Below are 17,474 nucleotides of genomic sequence, written 5' to 3'. Positions count from 1 at the left end.
GTTGTTTGTGCGTGCGTTTGCTTGTGACGGCAGCAGCAAGAGCATCATGGTAGACGAGAAGATGAGCATACTGGAGGTGATAGCCACACTGGCAGACAAGAACCACATGAGGCTTGACCTTGACCTGGCTGTGGTGGAGCACATGCCGGAACTCTTCATGGGTAAGAAGGGTTGTCACACTTTGGATTGTTTTTTATGTCCCCCACCACTATAGTGGGGGACATATTGTGATTGCCCTGTCTGTTGGTTTGCGTCAGATGTTAACATTTGCCATAACTTTTGCAATATTAAAGATAGCAACTTGATATTTAGCATGCATGTGTATCTCATGGAGCTGCACATTTTGAGTGGTGAAAGGTCAAGGTCATCCTTTAAGGTCAAATATATGGGTCAAAATTGCTCATTCAATATACACTTTTGCAATATTGAAGATAGCAACTTGATATTTGGCATGCATTTGTATCTCATGGAGCTGATTATTTTGAGTGGTGAAAGTGCGAGGTCATCCTTCAAGGTCAAAGGTCAAATATATGGGTCAAAATTGCTTATTCAATATACACTTTTGCAATATTGAAGATAGCAACTTGATATTTGGCATGCATGTGTCTCATGGAGCTGCACATTTTGACTGGTGAAAGGTCAATGTCATCCTTCAAGGTCAAAGGTCAAATATATGGGGGGGACATAGTGTTTCACAAACACATCTTGTTTTTTAATGTTTTCTTTAATACTTCATGTACTGATGCTCATATTGTGCACATGTCAGAATTTGTCATGAATTAGCAGATGTGTCACACATTCGTTAGAATGTTTATTTAATAATAAATAGGCCGAGTTTCAATCTGGTTTGAAATGAGCAATAAAGTTACCATTCTTTAAGCCACATTTATTACTCATTCTTGACGAAACTTTTTTAGAATGGTTATATCGACAATATGTAGGAGCAGTACGAGTTTGGGTCACTTGGGTTCAAAAACAAGGTCACTAAGTTTAATCTTTGAAAATCCTTGTTTTGACTCTAGAAGTGACATTAATGATTTAATCTTGATTTATCTTTGCCATGTCACAATGTTTATCTTGACAATTTCTGATTTTAAGTAGATGAAGTACTAAGTCACCAGGTAAAATCTTGGAAAAACCTTGTCAATACTGAAAATTACTCAAGTGTGACTTACTTGGTGGCAATGTTTGTCTTTACCATATCTAGGCAAAAAAAATGTGGCATAAAACGAAACAAATGTAACTATATTAGCTGGTAAGGAGAGCTCTTGACTACAGATCAGAGGAAAGATGGTTTGATTCTTGGCCTGGTCACATCATTTGAATGGGAAGGGTTAGGAAGTTAGTTTGTTATTTGCATTATTATGCGCAAAATGTTCTGGTAAACCAACCTGCCTAGGAACAGTGGAAGTAAGTTAAACTTACAGTCTTGATATATGTCTTGTTCTGATAAAATTGGGCTTAATGCATGTGCGTTAAGTGTTGTCCCAGATAACCCTGTGCAGTTCGCACAGGCTAATCAGGGACAACACTTTCCGCTTTTATGGAAGTTTTAGTTTCAAAAGTCCCTCCTTACAGATAATCAAGTTTAGGCGGAAAGCATCGTCCCTGATTAGCCTGTGCGGACGCATTAAGCCCAGTTTTGTCAGAACGAGGCTCATATGACTGAAAGCATGAAAACAGAGCAAAAAATTTAAACGAATCAAATCTGTCTCCTACAGAGCGTGTGCTGGAAGACCATGATACCCTGGTAGAGAACATGGTGATGTGGACCCGCGATACCAAGAATCAGATCCTCTTTGAGTCCAGACCACTCAAGAATGACCTGTTCAAGTCTCCAGAGGTATAGTACAGTACTGGTTTTAACATAAGAGCTGAGTAATGCGAAAATGGGTTTTATGTCCATCAAAGACTAGACTCCGCATCCAAAATAAAAGTTATGCTAGGCTTTGTGGTGTCATTAGAGGACAGGGTAGCTCCTGATCAGACTGAGCAGATGCACAGACTGCTAATGAGGTATGCTGGCCGCTAACTTAGATATGAGTCGCGTTCTAAGAAAACTGGGCTCAATGCATGTGCATAAAGTGTCATCCCAGATTAGCCTGTGCAGTCCGCACAGGCTAATCAGGGTCGACACTTTCCGCTTAAACTTGATTTTTGGTAAGGATGGACTTCCTTGAAACTTAAAATACCATAAAAACGGAGTGTCGTTCCTGATTAGCCTGTGCGGACTGCACAGGCTAATCTGGGATGACACTTTACGCACATGCATTAAGACCAGTTTTCTCAGAACAAGGCTCATATGTATTTTGAAGAATTTGTAGTTTCTTTGAAAGATGATTTTAATTAAAGACCTTTCTTACTAGATTCAAGTTTTAAAGGCTTTATTTCCAACCCTTAGATACTGATGAGCAGCAAACAGCATAAAACCGGAACAGACTGCGAGTGACTGTTTTCACATAGCCATTGTCACTTTGCTTCTGAGAGGGAAAGGTTTATGACTCATTTCTGCATGATGCGGCTAATAGTATTTCTCGGATAGAAAGTGTCTGATTTTAATGAGTGAAAAGAAGCTGGTTAGCTCAGTTGGTGTAGCACTGAACAGCAATTCCTAGGATCCCAGGTTCAATTCCCTACACAATCACATAATTTGTGTACAGTTTAGTATTGAGAGTATTTCTAAGGCATTTTTTTTTCCTTTTCTCTGATTCACGTAGGGCAGTTGACCAGTTACTAGCATAAGTAAGTGCTCTAAGTACTGGAAAACCAGCTAACTGGGTACCCAGGAGAAGTGTTAGTAAGTTAACTGGCCGCCAGGATGTGATGAAATACTGTTGAACATGGCATTATATTCCAAATAATGAAAACAAACAAAGCATCAGCCATTTTGGGGATCCTACAGTGATGATGCAGATTGTAAAACAAAATGCAAGCAAAAACAATCATTATGCAAGATTGAACTCTTAAGTTATGCTTTCCTTATGCACTTCGTTGTCCTATCAAAATTACGTGTTAAGTCCCAAGCATTACATATTTCAGATAGAGGTTAAAATGATTTGTTCAACCATCATATACCTTGCAACTAAACCATTATTGTTTATCCACTATTAACAGTATTGAAAATAAGAAAATAAAACAGTTTCATAGAATTTCACACAACTAAAATGTATAGAAAAGAAAAAAATGACCTTGACAGAGCAGGTTCTGTCTCTAGTTGGATTCACTTTATTAGTTATGTACTTACCTTTGTGTCTGTCTAGCTATAAAGCATTGGAAAATTGATGCGTGTCTGCACTCTGCAGGTAACAGGGAGATATATAGACTTGGTAACATAGATGTACATTCTGGTGTTAACTGGATTATTGAGTCAAACAAAGGTGTGTTTTTTTCTATCAAATTTGGGTCTGGTAGAGGGACCCATTCGCCATGGAAAAAAGTATATTTTTCCCAAATAGTACCAATTTGTTTTTTAATAAGTGTAAACATGTCAATTATCTCCAACCCAGCTCCATAAGTTGAACCTTATTGAAATCACTGTTATTATCAATTTCAAAGTATTTGTAAGCATAAAATCAACAACATTAATTTCCAAATTTTACTCAAAAGAATGCGATATTTCCCAATCCAAAGGCATCCTGACCCATTCCCATAATGGTGTAAAAAAAACACAGCACAGGTTTTTTTAATGTTCTTCAGTCACATCTGCAATTTTCTAAGTATTTTACAAAACACCACTGTGCATACAATGCTCAACTTACTTCTTTGAAGAAAACTATGAAGAAGTTAATAAGGCCTTTACTATATAATTTTCTTATTTTCAATATTATTTTTTTTGGTCAAAAAATAATATTTACCTATTTCATAAATTCTTTTTTTTGGGTTGAATTATTTTCATAAGTCTTCAATTTTGTTTCTTATTTTATAATTTTTAAAACACTTAATAGATCATTTAATACAAAGGGTATACTTAACATCTTGGACCCCCAAAAAAATCACATTTATGTGAATTTCAATGCGACGTTATTTGTGTTTTTGTCAATTACATATTTATTATCAGTTTTTCAGAAGGGCTTTTGATAATAAGCCAACACAATTAAGTGTCTGCAAACCCAGGTTAAATACTGTAATTAAAATCCTTTGTTGTTCAGCCCTATAACTTTACCATTGCCAAGGTGACCTTTTTAATTTCAGCGCTATCTTCTTGTGGCCTCCTCTTCAGAGAAAGGGGCCTCTATGGACCCTAAAAGAAGAGAGAACCTCATTCAGGTAAGCATAGCAGGCATACAACTTCAGGGCTTCCCCTGGCCAAAAAATTTTGTTAGCCAAATTTGCCTTGCTATGGCAAAATTCTTCTTTTTTTTGGCTTTTTTAAGTTTTAATGAAGAAAAATGTGTAGCCAAATAGAATTTTCTTTAGCCAAATAGGTCAATTTGTAGCCATTGGCTAATTTGGCGAATGGCAGAGTAAGCCCTGAACTTGAAGGACTGCATGTCTTCCAATGTAAAGTTTAATTCCATGTTATACACAGGCCATAAACACAGAGAACATATCTTACTTTCGGTTAAAAGTTTCAACTTTATGCTTGGGAATTCAAAACCATTAGTATTTTGGGCCTCCCACTTTATTAGAAAGAAAACTTTTTTTCACAAAGTTTCCTGATATTCAGAATCAACATGAAGAATATTGCTTGCTAATAACAAAGGTACCACAATGTTACAAAAACAATCTGATAATCTTTAGTATGTGTAGACATAGAGGCTACAGGAAAGGTAGAATTCATGTTAAAAAGTAGCTTTCAAGGGAAACAATTCAAGCTTAAAACTAAATTTTCTGTGGTAGTTTTCTCCCTTGCTGAAAATATTAAAATTTGTTTAGTTGTCTTTATAAATTTAAGGTATTTGGAGTTCAAGTAAAATTTGTATGGAGCACAGTGCCTAATTTTCATAAAATGGTTGTAAAATGATAATTTTCCATAAAGTTGTAACATCTGCTATACATTCTGATGTGCCAGCTTTAGCATTAATAGCTACAACTGATAGTGTTGATGCATGCTGCAGTTGAGTGAGTCATTAATCAATACTGTATTGGATGCAGCCTCAGTAGGGAAAATACACATGGGGAGTATGATTTTAAAAAGACCAAGGAAAAAAGAATAAAAAGTTGAATGAGTTATGAGTTAATGTGTTATGACTGTTTGTTTATGTTCATATGAGCCTTGTTCTGAGAAAACTGGGCATAATGCATGTGTGTAAAGTGTCATCCCAGATTAGCCTGTGCATTCCGCACAGGCTAATCTGGGATGACACTTTCCGCCTTAACTTGATTTTCTGTAAGGGGGGACTTCCTTGAAACTAAAAATACCATAAAAGCGGAAAGTGTCGTCCCTCTTTGCACAGGCTAATCTGGGACGACACTTTACGCACATGCATTAAGCCCAATTTTCTCAGAACACGACTCATATTGGTTACTTATATTAGCATAAGAAACAATTCAAAACGAGACTTGGAAGAGTCTGTTGAATTTCCAAAGTCATGTTACAGTCTCCAAGTATGTTCATGTTTGTAATTTACATAAAATATTTATAATGAATGTGGAAACAAGGTATTATTGTTCCACAACTACAAAAGTGTTTACTCCCTACCTTAGACTAAACTTTAAATATTGACAAATGAGAAGGATGGTACAATTTGAGCTTAAGACACATTGGTTAATTAGTAATGAATAAGACTAAAAGTAATATATTTTACAAGGACCTTTCAGTCTAATCTTCTGATACTAGACATACACAACATGTACATTGTAAACATGACCACAAGATAATACAGATCTTAAAAGTCTAATCTTAGTGAATCTTAGTGAACTCAGGCCTTTTCCTCGCCATTTTGCGAAAAGTGCAATTATAGTTATATAGTTTGTTAGATTTAATTGAAATTAAATTGACGTGAACTAATCAGTAGTGGACCTACTGAGTACAGTTGACTACTAGATAATAAAGATCTTGAGCGTCTAGTTTTTGTGAAATAGACCAACTGTGTAAACTTGATATAATTTAGATCTTTTTATAGTCTTTGTTAACTAGACCTACTGTGTATATACTTGATAGAATACAGATCTTAAGTGTATCATCTCTGTGAACTAGACCTACTGTGTAAACTTGATAGAATACAGCTCTTAAGTGTATAGTCTTAGTGAACTAGACCTACTGTGTAAACTTGATATAATACAGATCTTAGTGTATAGTATCAGTGAACTAGACCTTCTATGTAAACTTGATAGAATGCAGATCTTAAGTGTATAGTCTCTGTGAACTAGACCTACTGTGTAAACTTGATAGAATACCTATCTTAAGTGTATAGTCTCAGTGAACTAGACCTACTATGTAAACTTGATAGAATACAGATCTTAAGAGTATAGTCTCAGTGAACTAGACCTACTGTGTACACTTGATATAATACAGATCTTAAGAGTATATTCTCAGTGAACTAGACCTACTGTGTAAACTTGATAGAATACAGATCTTAAGTGTATAGTCTCAGTGAACTAGACCTACTATGTGAACTTGATAGAATACAGATCTTCAGAGTATAGTCTCAGTGAACTAGACCTACTGTGTACACTTGATAGAATACCTATTTTAAGTGTATAGTCTCTGCGAACTAGACCTACCATGTAAACTTGATAGAATGCAGATCTAAAGTGTATAGTCTAGGTGAACTAGACCTACTGTGTACACTTGATAGAATACCTATCTTAAGTGTATAGTCTCAATGAACTAGACCTACTATGTAAACTTGATAGAATACAGATCTTAAGAGTATAGTCTCAGTGAACTAGACCTACTGTGTACACTTGATATAATACAGATCTTAAGATTATATTCTCAGTGAACTAGACCTACTGTGTACACTTGATAGAATACAGATGTTAAGTGTATAGTCTCAGTGAACTAGACCTACTGTGTACACTTGATAGAATACAGATCTTGAGAGTATAGTCTCTGTGAAATAGACCTACTGTGTACACTTGATAGAATACAGATCTTAAGTGTATAGTCTCTGCGAACTAGACCTACTATGTAAACTTGATAGAATACAGATCTTAAGTGTAAAGTCTCAATGAACTAGACCTACTGTGTACACTTGATAGAATACAGATCTTAAGGGTATACTATAGTCACGATGAACTAGACCTACTGTGTACACTTGATAGAATACAGATCTTAAGAGTATAGTCTCTGTGAACTAGACCTACTGTGTACACTTGATAGAATACAGATGTTAAGTGTATAGTCTCAGTGAACTAGACCTACTGTGTAAAACTTGATATAATACAGATCTTAAGTGTATAGCCTTGATGAACTAGACCTACTGTGTAAACTTGACTACAAGATAATAGAGATCTGAAGAATCTAGTCATAGTAAACTAGATTAGTGAACTGTGTTAACATGACTTCTAGAGTCCAGTGTTAGTGCACTAGATCTATTGTCTAAAGTTGCCTACAAGATGATACAGAGTCTGGTCTTTGTGACCTATGCCTTTCGTTCCTTTACAAATGTTTTTTATGCAATAACCATTCTGCTGAGAAAATTTTTATGTCTTAATGCTTTCCCCATACATTTACACCAGGTCTATAAAATATTTCAAATTACTCATGAGTGTCACTTTTCATTAGCTGCAGAATAATATAACTGCAACATATGGCAGATTTGAAAACCAGTCTCTGCAAAAGTTGTGTGGCACAGATGGAGAAGTGAACAGCTAAACCAGTCCATGACAGGGGAATATATTGTGCATTTTAAACATTCAGAAATGTTGAATAAACATTTGAAAAGTCTGCGATTTTGGTCTGTGTGAAAGATAATTATTTGGTTTATAATTTCTTTAAAGAAATTTCAGTGCAGAAATTAGTGCTTAAGCCCGGTAACATTGAGTTAAAGTGATATTATGGGCATTTTTCACTGTTGAATTGAGCTGAAAAGAATTAACAGATCAAAAGAATTAGTTAAAATGTGGTAACTGACCAATTATCTACAACTCATTTTGCTAGCAGTTGTTTATAAAAAATATATATTATATATCGATATTTTATATGACTCACCAAGTCCTCTAAGCCAAAATGATCCATAAAACAAAATTGTGTCTTTGTGTCGTATGAACGAATCTGCATGAAAACTACATTTAGACTCCCATCGTACATCGAATCATTCCTGTCGTCAGTTGTCAAAACGAAAGTACGTTGATATTCAAATGGATTCTTTTTCTCTTTCCGGGATATTGTTTTAGTATGTTGATGCTGCATTAACAAATTTAAGTGTAGATGAAGTGAAAACACCAAAAATAAACAACGGTTGCGATAGACACCTATGTATATACTGTTAGATGCCCATAATATCACTTTAAAGGGACTTGTTCATACAGTTTGGTATTTAAAAAAAAAATTCATTTACAAACTTACTAATAAAACTTTAATATAAGGAATAGTTTTGATAAAAAGGACAAATGGTTCCCCATTCGTCTCTAAATTGAGACACTTGTCCAATGTTGGATGGGATATCTCTTTAAATAAAACAATTTTATGATTGAATCATTTGGGTTTATTGGCAAGCAAAAAACTCAACACTTTATTTGCTAATATATAAGGTCCAAACCTGGGTTTGGCAGTTAGGCTGAAAAATAATCAACCCACCCTTCTTTAGCATGGGTCACAGGAGGAAAAACAAAAGACATCTTTAATTTAGGCTTTGCTTGCTATTGTTTCATTTTTGAGGGAAATCATTAGCATTCCATTGCTGCTGGGTTTATACTGATTTATTTCCCAGAATGTTTTGGCTGTTTTGTGGTCTGCAAGATTTCCATGGAAATGCAGAGTGGGCTTGATAGCTTCTAATTAAACTGCATGATGGATAATAAGTTATTTTGATACATCCCTGCACAAGGTATTTGGATAGTACTGTAAACCCATTTATTTTCGTTGACATGTAATTTTGTGTTATTCAAATATAACAATTTTGTGGGCGATTGAAATTGTGGATTTCCTTTTTTATTTGATAAATGAATTGCTAAGGATATTAGGCTAGTATTCCATCTATCCGCATCCGTATCCGCAAAATCATAATACAGACGCTATATTCCATTTATCTGCATACATCAAACATATCTTGCTTTATTATATATATAATTATATTTTTTTATATATTTAAATTTATAATTTTGATTATTATGATGGAGAAACGTGAATTTAAGTAGATATAAAGTACAAATCATCATTCTGTCTGTAAAAGAATGCAAATGGTATTACTAATTCTAGTGCCTTGGCTATGCTTTAATTTCCAAACATTTGTAGTGAAATCAGAGTCCCGATTTGCAGAACTGCGTTGGTTGTATAATTCAGGGTAATTGTTCATGAATTTGATTAGTTTTCAGTTGATTTTTGAGATGACAGCTCACCTCATCGTGCTAAATGCCGTCCGTATCTTGTCCGCATCCGCATTAGAATGCTCACTTGAGCGTTCTTTTGCGGACGCCTATTGCTGGTGCTGATATGTGGATGCGGATGAATGGAATAAGCGCAGTGCATTTCAACTAGTTCTATTTTTTTGCGGATACGGATGCGAATATGGACAGATGGAATACCAGCCTAATACTATGTTTGTTACACATAAGGGTGTAAAAGGGATGTAGACTGCGAAAAGTGTTCCCCATAAGTGATGTGTCAATTAAGCAAAAAAAGCCTTCTATACAAACACAGTAGGATACTGTAGAAGATTGCAAAATGTAAATTAAGCAGTGGACCCCCAATAAACAGTTGCAAAATATAAATGCATGTTCAGAACAACAAAGCCAGTTAACCCTTACAATGCGGGAACCGAATTTTGAAGGCCTTTGCAAACAGTTTGGATCCAGATGAGAACGTGGCGTCTCATCTGGATCCAAACTGTTTGCTATTCTGATAGTAATTTTTGAAAATTTTTCGAAGAAATGCTAATTGTAGAAATTCAGCAGACGACATTTTAGCAGACGATAAATTTCCCAGCATGCAAAGGGTCAAGAAGTGGCAATCAAGTGCAATTATAAACACACATTTATTAATTTAACATCACTAAGTACCAATTAACGAAGGTCCAAATGCAAGACATTTTTTTATTAATGCCGCACTGAATTTTCACTTGAAATGTTACACGAAATACACGAAAATTAAAATCCTACAAATAATACTCGTTTAACAATATTTTTGGAGGCACAGTGAATACATGTGGATATAAAAAGAAATGAGTGTATGGGGTGGGGGTCTGTGGTTGTAATGTACCAATTATGTTACTTTTACTCCTAAATTGCCCCCTGTAAAGTATGCTTGCCATTTTGTTCATGATCAAGACAATATTTTGGGAACTCCATCAGATTGTAACTTAGTAAGGTTGAACACATAAACTTGTCAGTGAACTCTTATTTTGCTTACTGCAGTTTGTTTTCAGAGGGTACAAAAAGACCTTCACTGCCCATGAAAGTCTCCATTCAAAATGTTACTTTAAGTAACTGTGAACATTAAAATTGTATTAACTCATAAAGTTATTTTTGTACAGGATTGTCTTTAGGTCAAATTGTTCAAATTATCTAAACTTGCTTCACTCCAGGGGTCATCAATTTCACAAAGTATGTTCAGAAAATACATTTTAAAATCTTCTTGTCTGACAGTATAAGGTCCAAGGCTTTCATATTTGGTATGTAGCATCATCTAGAGGTCCTCTGTTCATTCAAATTATGCCTGGGGTAAAAACTGGCCCCGCCTAAGGGGTCGGTAGTTTTTAAATAGAGTGATAAAGAAATATCTTTAAAAATCTTCTTGTCTAATACCCCAAAGCTCATGGCTTTCATATTTGGAATTTGATATCATTGTGAGGTCCTCTAAAATATTGTTTAAATAATGCATCTGGGGGTCAAAACTTACCCTGGAAAACCAAGAATTATATTAAAACAAAAAATATCAAACTCTCATCTATGAAAAACACACAATTTTGTTTTTTGTTTTAAATGTCAAAAAAAAAAATATTTGAAGAAATTTATAAAATTAAATTGGTAAAATTTAATGGTCATAGCCTAACTTTAAGGACATGAGGTCTGTCAAAACCAGCAGACGATCTTCTATAAATAGATTTTCCCTGGGATGCTTTTCTCTTGTCGGATTCGCCTCCCTTGAATTTCCCTATCTAAAGGAATACAGACGATTCTGCATTTGATTTTCATGTTTCCGCAACATAGGATTATTAACAAAGGATTTAAAAGCCAGCTCAGTGAATAGCCTCATGTGTTATGATTGTTAAGCTATTGCTGGGATAATTTTGTGTTATTTTTTCAATAAAAAATGTAAATATAAAAAATTGAGTCAGTGAATAGAGTTTTGAATCAAGTTGAGAGTTGATATGATAGTTTGTTGTGACCATACATTTTATGTGTTGGAAGTAGATTTTATCAAAGTTGCTTTGTGTTGTGCCTTTACTTTCCATGCTGATTCACCCATGAGGGGGGTGTAATTCTGTGGTTGCCGTGGAAACTGAATTTTGTGTATGTTGTCTTTCTGGATTATGTTCTCATTGAAAGAATTAACTGAAGATTTTATATTTTGGAAGAAAACTGCCGTACGTTCCATCAGAAGATAACATAGGTCGGTATAAATTGTATTGTTTGTTTTTATTTGTCAGTATGTTAAAACTGCTTAGTAACAGAAAGGGATCTTCTGCATTTAAAAACTGAAGTAGGAATTAATGCACTGTTAAAGAAGATATCTCATACTAAATATTTGATTATAAATCCCCTGGTTCATTTAAGTGTTTGTTTCTTATCAGAAACTGTTATAAAGTCACTCAGTATTTAAAAAAATAATGGATCAGAACAATTCGATATTTAGCTATATTTCCACAATTGTAAAGTGAGAACCTGTTTATGTAAGCTTGATATGCTCAAAAGCTAGATGCATGCTTAATCAGTTTGAGTCTCTTTTCTGGGTAGTACCAGTACATGGGTTTGAAGTATTGTGAGCTTTTGATTACATGTCATCTAAGGTTGAGACTTTCATATGCATATATAAGCAAACTAATTGTGATCAGCAAACTGGACATTTTGTACAGTAACTTAATAATATTAAATAGTAGTATTATTTAAACTGTTGGTAAATAACTGATGAATTAATTGCCTTAACTTGTCAGTATTTTAATGAAGTTTTTAAATCAAGAATGTTACAATTAAAACAAGATAGTTGTCATTCTTTAAAAACTCTCATGTATAGTGCCATTAATTACACTGTCTTGCTAAAAAAGGTGAAAACATGCTTTATCATGATGCAGATAGCAGCCATTGTTTTTATGTTCTTTGCCAAATCATTAAGTATAAGTGCCATTAATTTTCCATCAACATGTGCTACACCTGTCTGGCTATGTCTGGGGAAACACCACCCTTAATTAGCAGTATGAGCCACACCAGAGGAGTGGTGCCTGCAACAGAGGTACTGGTGTTTGGACTCCTTTGGGAAGTCAGGTGTACATTGATGTCTGGGCCTGGTTGCTCATTACTTTACTGGCCAGTTGAGGTCACAGTCTGTTAAGTTTACAACCATTAAAATTAATTTTGAAAGCAATATTATCATCAAACTTTTCTAAATTGTTTGAATTATTTGGGAAAACAAAGTCTTAACAATATACACATATATTGAAGGGGTAAAAATTAAGTCAAATACAAAACTTGATCCAAAAATGAATGGCTGTGATGCCAGGATTAAGTGGGGTAGATTGATGTCTTGTGTTTAAGGATGAAGATTGAGTTCTAAGATTAAGTGGGTACATTGTGCTCTGTGGATTTAGAGGGAACACTGAGGTCTTGGTAGGTACATTGAGGTCTGGGGATTTAAAGGGTACATTGAGGTCTGGGGATCTAGAGGGTACATTGAGGCCTGGGGATTTAGAGGGTACATTGAGGTCTTGGTATAAAGTGTGATACATTGAGGTCTGGGGATTTAGAGGGAACATTGAGGTCTTGGTATAAGGTGTGATACATTGAGGTCTGGGGATTTAAAGGGTACATTGAGGCCTGGGGATTTAGAGGATACATTGAGGTCTTGGTATAAAGTGTGATACATTGAGGTCTGGGGATTTAGAGGGAACATTGAGGTCTTGGTATTAAGTGTGATACATTGAGGCCTGGGGATTTATAGGGTACATTTAGACTGGGGGATTTAGCGGGAACATTGAGGTCTGGGAATCTATGGGGTACATTGAGGTCTGGGATCTATGGGGTACATTGAGGTCTGGGATCTATGGGGAACATTTAGGTCTGAGGATTTAGGGGGAACATTGAGGCCTGGGGATTTAGAGGGAACATTGAGGTCTGGGATCTATGGGGAACATTGAGGTCTGGGGATTTATAGGGTACATTTAGACTGGGGGATTTAGAGGGAACATTGAGGTCTGGGGATTTATAGGGTACATTTAGACTGGGGGATTTAGAGGGAACATTGAGGTCTGGGGATTTATAGGGTACATTTAGACTGGGGGATTTAGAGGGAACATTGAGGTCTGGGATCTATGGGGAACATTGAGGTCTGGGGATTTATAGGGTACATTTAGACTGGGGGATTTAGAGGGAACATTGAGGTCTGGGAATCTATGGGTACATTGAGGCCAGGAGATTTAGAGGGTACATTGAGGTCTGGGATCTATGGGGTACATTGAGGTCTGGGATCTATGGGGTACATTGAGGTCTGGGATCAATGGGGAACATTGAGGTCTGGGGATTTATAGGGTACATTTAGACTGGGGGATTTAGAAGTAACATTGAGGTCTGGGATCTATGGGGTACATTGAGGTCTGGGATCTATGGGGAACATTTAGGTCTGAGGATTTAGGGGGAACATTGAGGCCTGGGGATTTAGAGGGAACATTGAGGCCTGGGGATTTAGAGGGAACATTGAGGCCTGGTGCTTTAGAGGGAACATTGAGGCCTGGTGCTTTAGAGGGAACATTGAGGCCTGGTGCTTTAGAGGGAACATTGAGGCCTGGGGATTTAGAGGGAACATTGAGGCCTGGTGCTTTAGAGGGAACATTGAGGCCTGGGGATTTAGAGGGAACATTGAGGCCTGGGGATTTAGAGGGAACATTGAGGCCTGGTGCTTCAGAGGGAACATTGAGGCCTGGGGATTTAGAGGGAACATTGAGGCCTGGGGATTTAGAGGGAACATTGAGGCCTGGTGCTTTAGAGGGAACATTGAGGCCTGGGATTTAGAGGGAACATTGAGGCCTGGGGATTTAGAGGGAACCTTGAGGCCTGGTGCTTTAGAGGGAACATTGAGGCCTGGGATTTAGAGGGAACACTGAGGCCTGTGGATTAAGGGGGTAAATTTAGGCCTAGTGAATTAGAGGGTAAATTGAGCAGTTTTCTCTGGAAGCACAGGCAGCCGGCAATTTCACCGGTTACATTCAATCAAGATGCAGGCTACCTTCCCAAAAATATTAATTGAAAAGGTGCAAATACACCCGTTGTATTGCTGAGCAGCCGGCTACTTTGAAAATATAACTGGCTTCTCAAATTTTTCTGGAGAACACTCAGCATGGATTGATGTCGGGTATATTGCCTTTCATATGACTTCAAATGTCAAGGTCACTCTTAAAGGTCAAAAGTCAAATAAACGTATCAAAAGCATGTGTCTGGTTCATTTCAGTCTACCAATTGTTCTGTTACTTGCTTACTTAGCCTTTCATTAGTTAATGTCTCCAACACTTTGTCTTTGTGACATCAGGTTAGCCCTTAAGGACCACCATGGCCATCTTGTTATGAAAAGTTTTCTCATACATGCAATTTTCATGAGTTTTAAGCCAGAAAACTGTATGAATGACACGACTATACCTGTAAAGATAACAATATTCACAAAAAATGAAATATTGGTCATGTTGTTTTGCTAATTAAGCTGCTTAATTTGGTTGCGACCACTTGATTATTGAATGCCCAACAATTGAAATGTGCACACTGCACTAGAGTCAGCTGATACTACTTCACAGCTTTTCTTGAGGCACGAAAGATTGAATGTTTCCATGAATCCATGTTGCATGCTTTTGTATTAATTGTTTACTCTGGGTTTTTTTCAAGTTTAAATGTAAAATTTAGTTTTAAACTATGTTTTATTGCTTGATTCCAATAATAGCCCTAGTCTTTATAAGATGCGCTAAAATCTGTTTCCTGAGTTGAAGCAGATATTGGATTAGTATTGTGAACACCTCCTGAGTTTGTATTTAAGTCTTGACCATCTGATAGCTAAGGGGATACCATATCAACTCTAGAGTGGGTATTGAACTCTGGACCTCTTGAAAGCTATGTTGACACCATATGCCACTGCAATTCAGCATGTAGAAAATGTAAGATTGTGATTTTTCATAAAACTAATGATTATGCATGAATTTTCTTCCAAGGATGACATATCATTTATCTGCAAGTGTGTTGCTCCAAGAATAACACATAATAAACAAGTGTTGGCCTAATGTTTGACAAGTGTCAAAATGCTTTACATTATGAACTCATTCCATTTCCTGTGAGAAAGATTCTCATGAACTTTAAAATGTTCAATACAGCACCAAACAAAGCAATTGTTTTCTAATGTTTTTGTTTGGTGGGGAATAAATAATGACAAACATTATTGTGGTTTTGTATCAAATGCGTTTTAAGGAAGGACTAAAAGGCAGGCGCGTTTACACTTAAATGCCGAGGCTTAAAGTATCCCATTTTTAACTTTCAAGGCAGTTTTTTCCTTATTTATTTATTTCAGATTGTGCTAGCCCAATATCAATTTGAAGATGAATATGTCTTCTTTCGAAAATTGGAATAACAAAGATATGTCAGTAAACTTTTAAGAAAATCCCATTCGCCCAAATGCAAGCAACCTAACAAAACAGGGTTTCGGCAGTGAGATTTCGGCAAAAACGTAGTACTTAAATAAATAGAACCCAAATGTTAATCTTTAAAAGTAGTTTTTAATGAAATGCACCAAAATGTTGCAGACAGAAATAGGGTACTGAAAATAAGGCAACAAGTGTATGATCCCTTAAGGACTTTTTAACGAAAAGAGAAAAATAGGAACTCTCTAGAAACAGGCTCCTGCACTTTCCAAGGAAAAAACTGGTTATTAGATTGGGGAATGTCGGCGGGCGGTCGGAACAAGCTTGTCCGGGCCATAACTTTGTCATTCATTGTGAGATTTTAAAATCATTTGGCACATTTGTTAACCATCATTAGACGATGTGTTGCGCGAAAGAATTACGTCGATATCTCCAAGGTCAAGGTCACACTTTGAGTTCAAAGGTCAAAAATGGACATAAATAAGCTTGTCTGGGCCATAACTATGTCATTCATTGTGAGATTTTAAAATCATTTGGCACATTTGTTCACCATCATGAGACGGTGTGTCGCACGAAAGAATTACGTCAATATCTCCAAGGTGAAGGTCGCCACAACTAAAAATAGATTTATTTTAAAACAAAGGGGGTTAATTAGAAACAATCGATTCAGGTTGAGTTGTCTCCCTTTATTAGACTTTTTTTCACATTGAAAACCTGGTTTAGTGACAATTTTGTCCCTTGTTGTGTTATGTAACCTGGAAGATTGCATTATTATCAGTAATTCAAAAAAGCTTTTTCATTTTGCAGGTTAGGATAATTAAATATTAAAAATGTTGTTTAAATTATAATGTCAATGTTTTGTGTGTGTCAAGTTTTGTTGATTTGTTGACAGGGCTGGATTGTTAGATACAATATCATAGAAAGTATATGGAATATTATAAGACCTTTAACCAGAGTTTCTTGCTTTTCATTCTTGTGATTTTTTATGCCCCCAGAACATAGGTTCTGGGGGCATATTAAAATCGCACCGTCCGTCCGTCAGTCAGTCCATTAGTCCAGATTAGTTTGCGCTCAATAACCCTTGAATCATCGTAAAATTGGTTTTTTTTTCTCGTTTCCGCTCAATAACTCGAGCAATTGTCATCAGATCTTCACCAAACTTCATGAAAATGTGTAAGGCAATAACATCTGGGTCAAGTTCAATAATCTGCCAAATTGACCCAGACACTCCTGAGTTACAACCCCTGAATCATCGTAAAATTGGGTTTTTTCTCGTTTCCGCCCAATAACTCGAGCAATTGTCATCAGATCTTCACCAAACTTCATGAAAATGTGTAAGGCAATAACATCTGGGTCAAGTTCGATAATCGGCCAATTTGACCCAGACACTCCTACGTTACGGCCCTTGAATCATCGTGAAATTGGTTTTTTTTCTCGTTTCCGCTCAATAACTCTAGCAATTGTCATCAGATCTTTACCAAACTTCATGAAAATGTGTAGGGCATAAACATCTGGGTCAAGTTTGATAATCGGTCAAATTGACCAAGACACATCTGGGTTACTGCCCTTGAATCATCGTAAAATTGTTTTTTTTCTCATTTC

General features: G+C 36.1%; 2 protein-coding genes across 3 annotated transcripts in view; one reads left to right on the top strand and one right to left on the bottom strand.

Moving 5' to 3' along the window:
* Positions 1-17,474, bottom strand: part of LOC127854644 (von Willebrand factor A domain-containing protein 2-like) — a 205,609-nt gene that overhangs the window by 122,981 nt on the left and 65,154 nt on the right. The window lies entirely within an intron of this gene.
* The window catches only part of LOC127854805 (uncharacterized), a 127,638-nt gene that overhangs the window by 88,145 nt on the left and 22,019 nt on the right, over positions 1-17,474 (top strand). For both annotated transcript variants that reach the window (XM_052389855.1, XM_052389856.1), the window contains 3 exons: positions 2-161; positions 1,722-1,843; positions 4,192-4,266. In XM_052389855.1, coding sequence (XP_052245815.1) covers positions 2-161; positions 1,722-1,843; positions 4,192-4,266 — 357 coding nt within the window. The remainder of the gene's footprint in view (position 1; positions 162-1,721; positions 1,844-4,191; positions 4,267-17,474) is intronic.

This window comes from Dreissena polymorpha, chromosome 13, assembly GCF_020536995.1.
Source record: "Dreissena polymorpha isolate Duluth1 chromosome 13, UMN_Dpol_1.0, whole genome shotgun sequence".
Classification (NCBI taxonomy): domain Eukaryota; kingdom Metazoa; phylum Mollusca; class Bivalvia; order Myida; family Dreissenidae; genus Dreissena; species Dreissena polymorpha.
The sequence above is the reverse complement of the archived record's forward strand: the minus strand, read 5'-3'. Positions and strand labels throughout refer to the sequence as shown.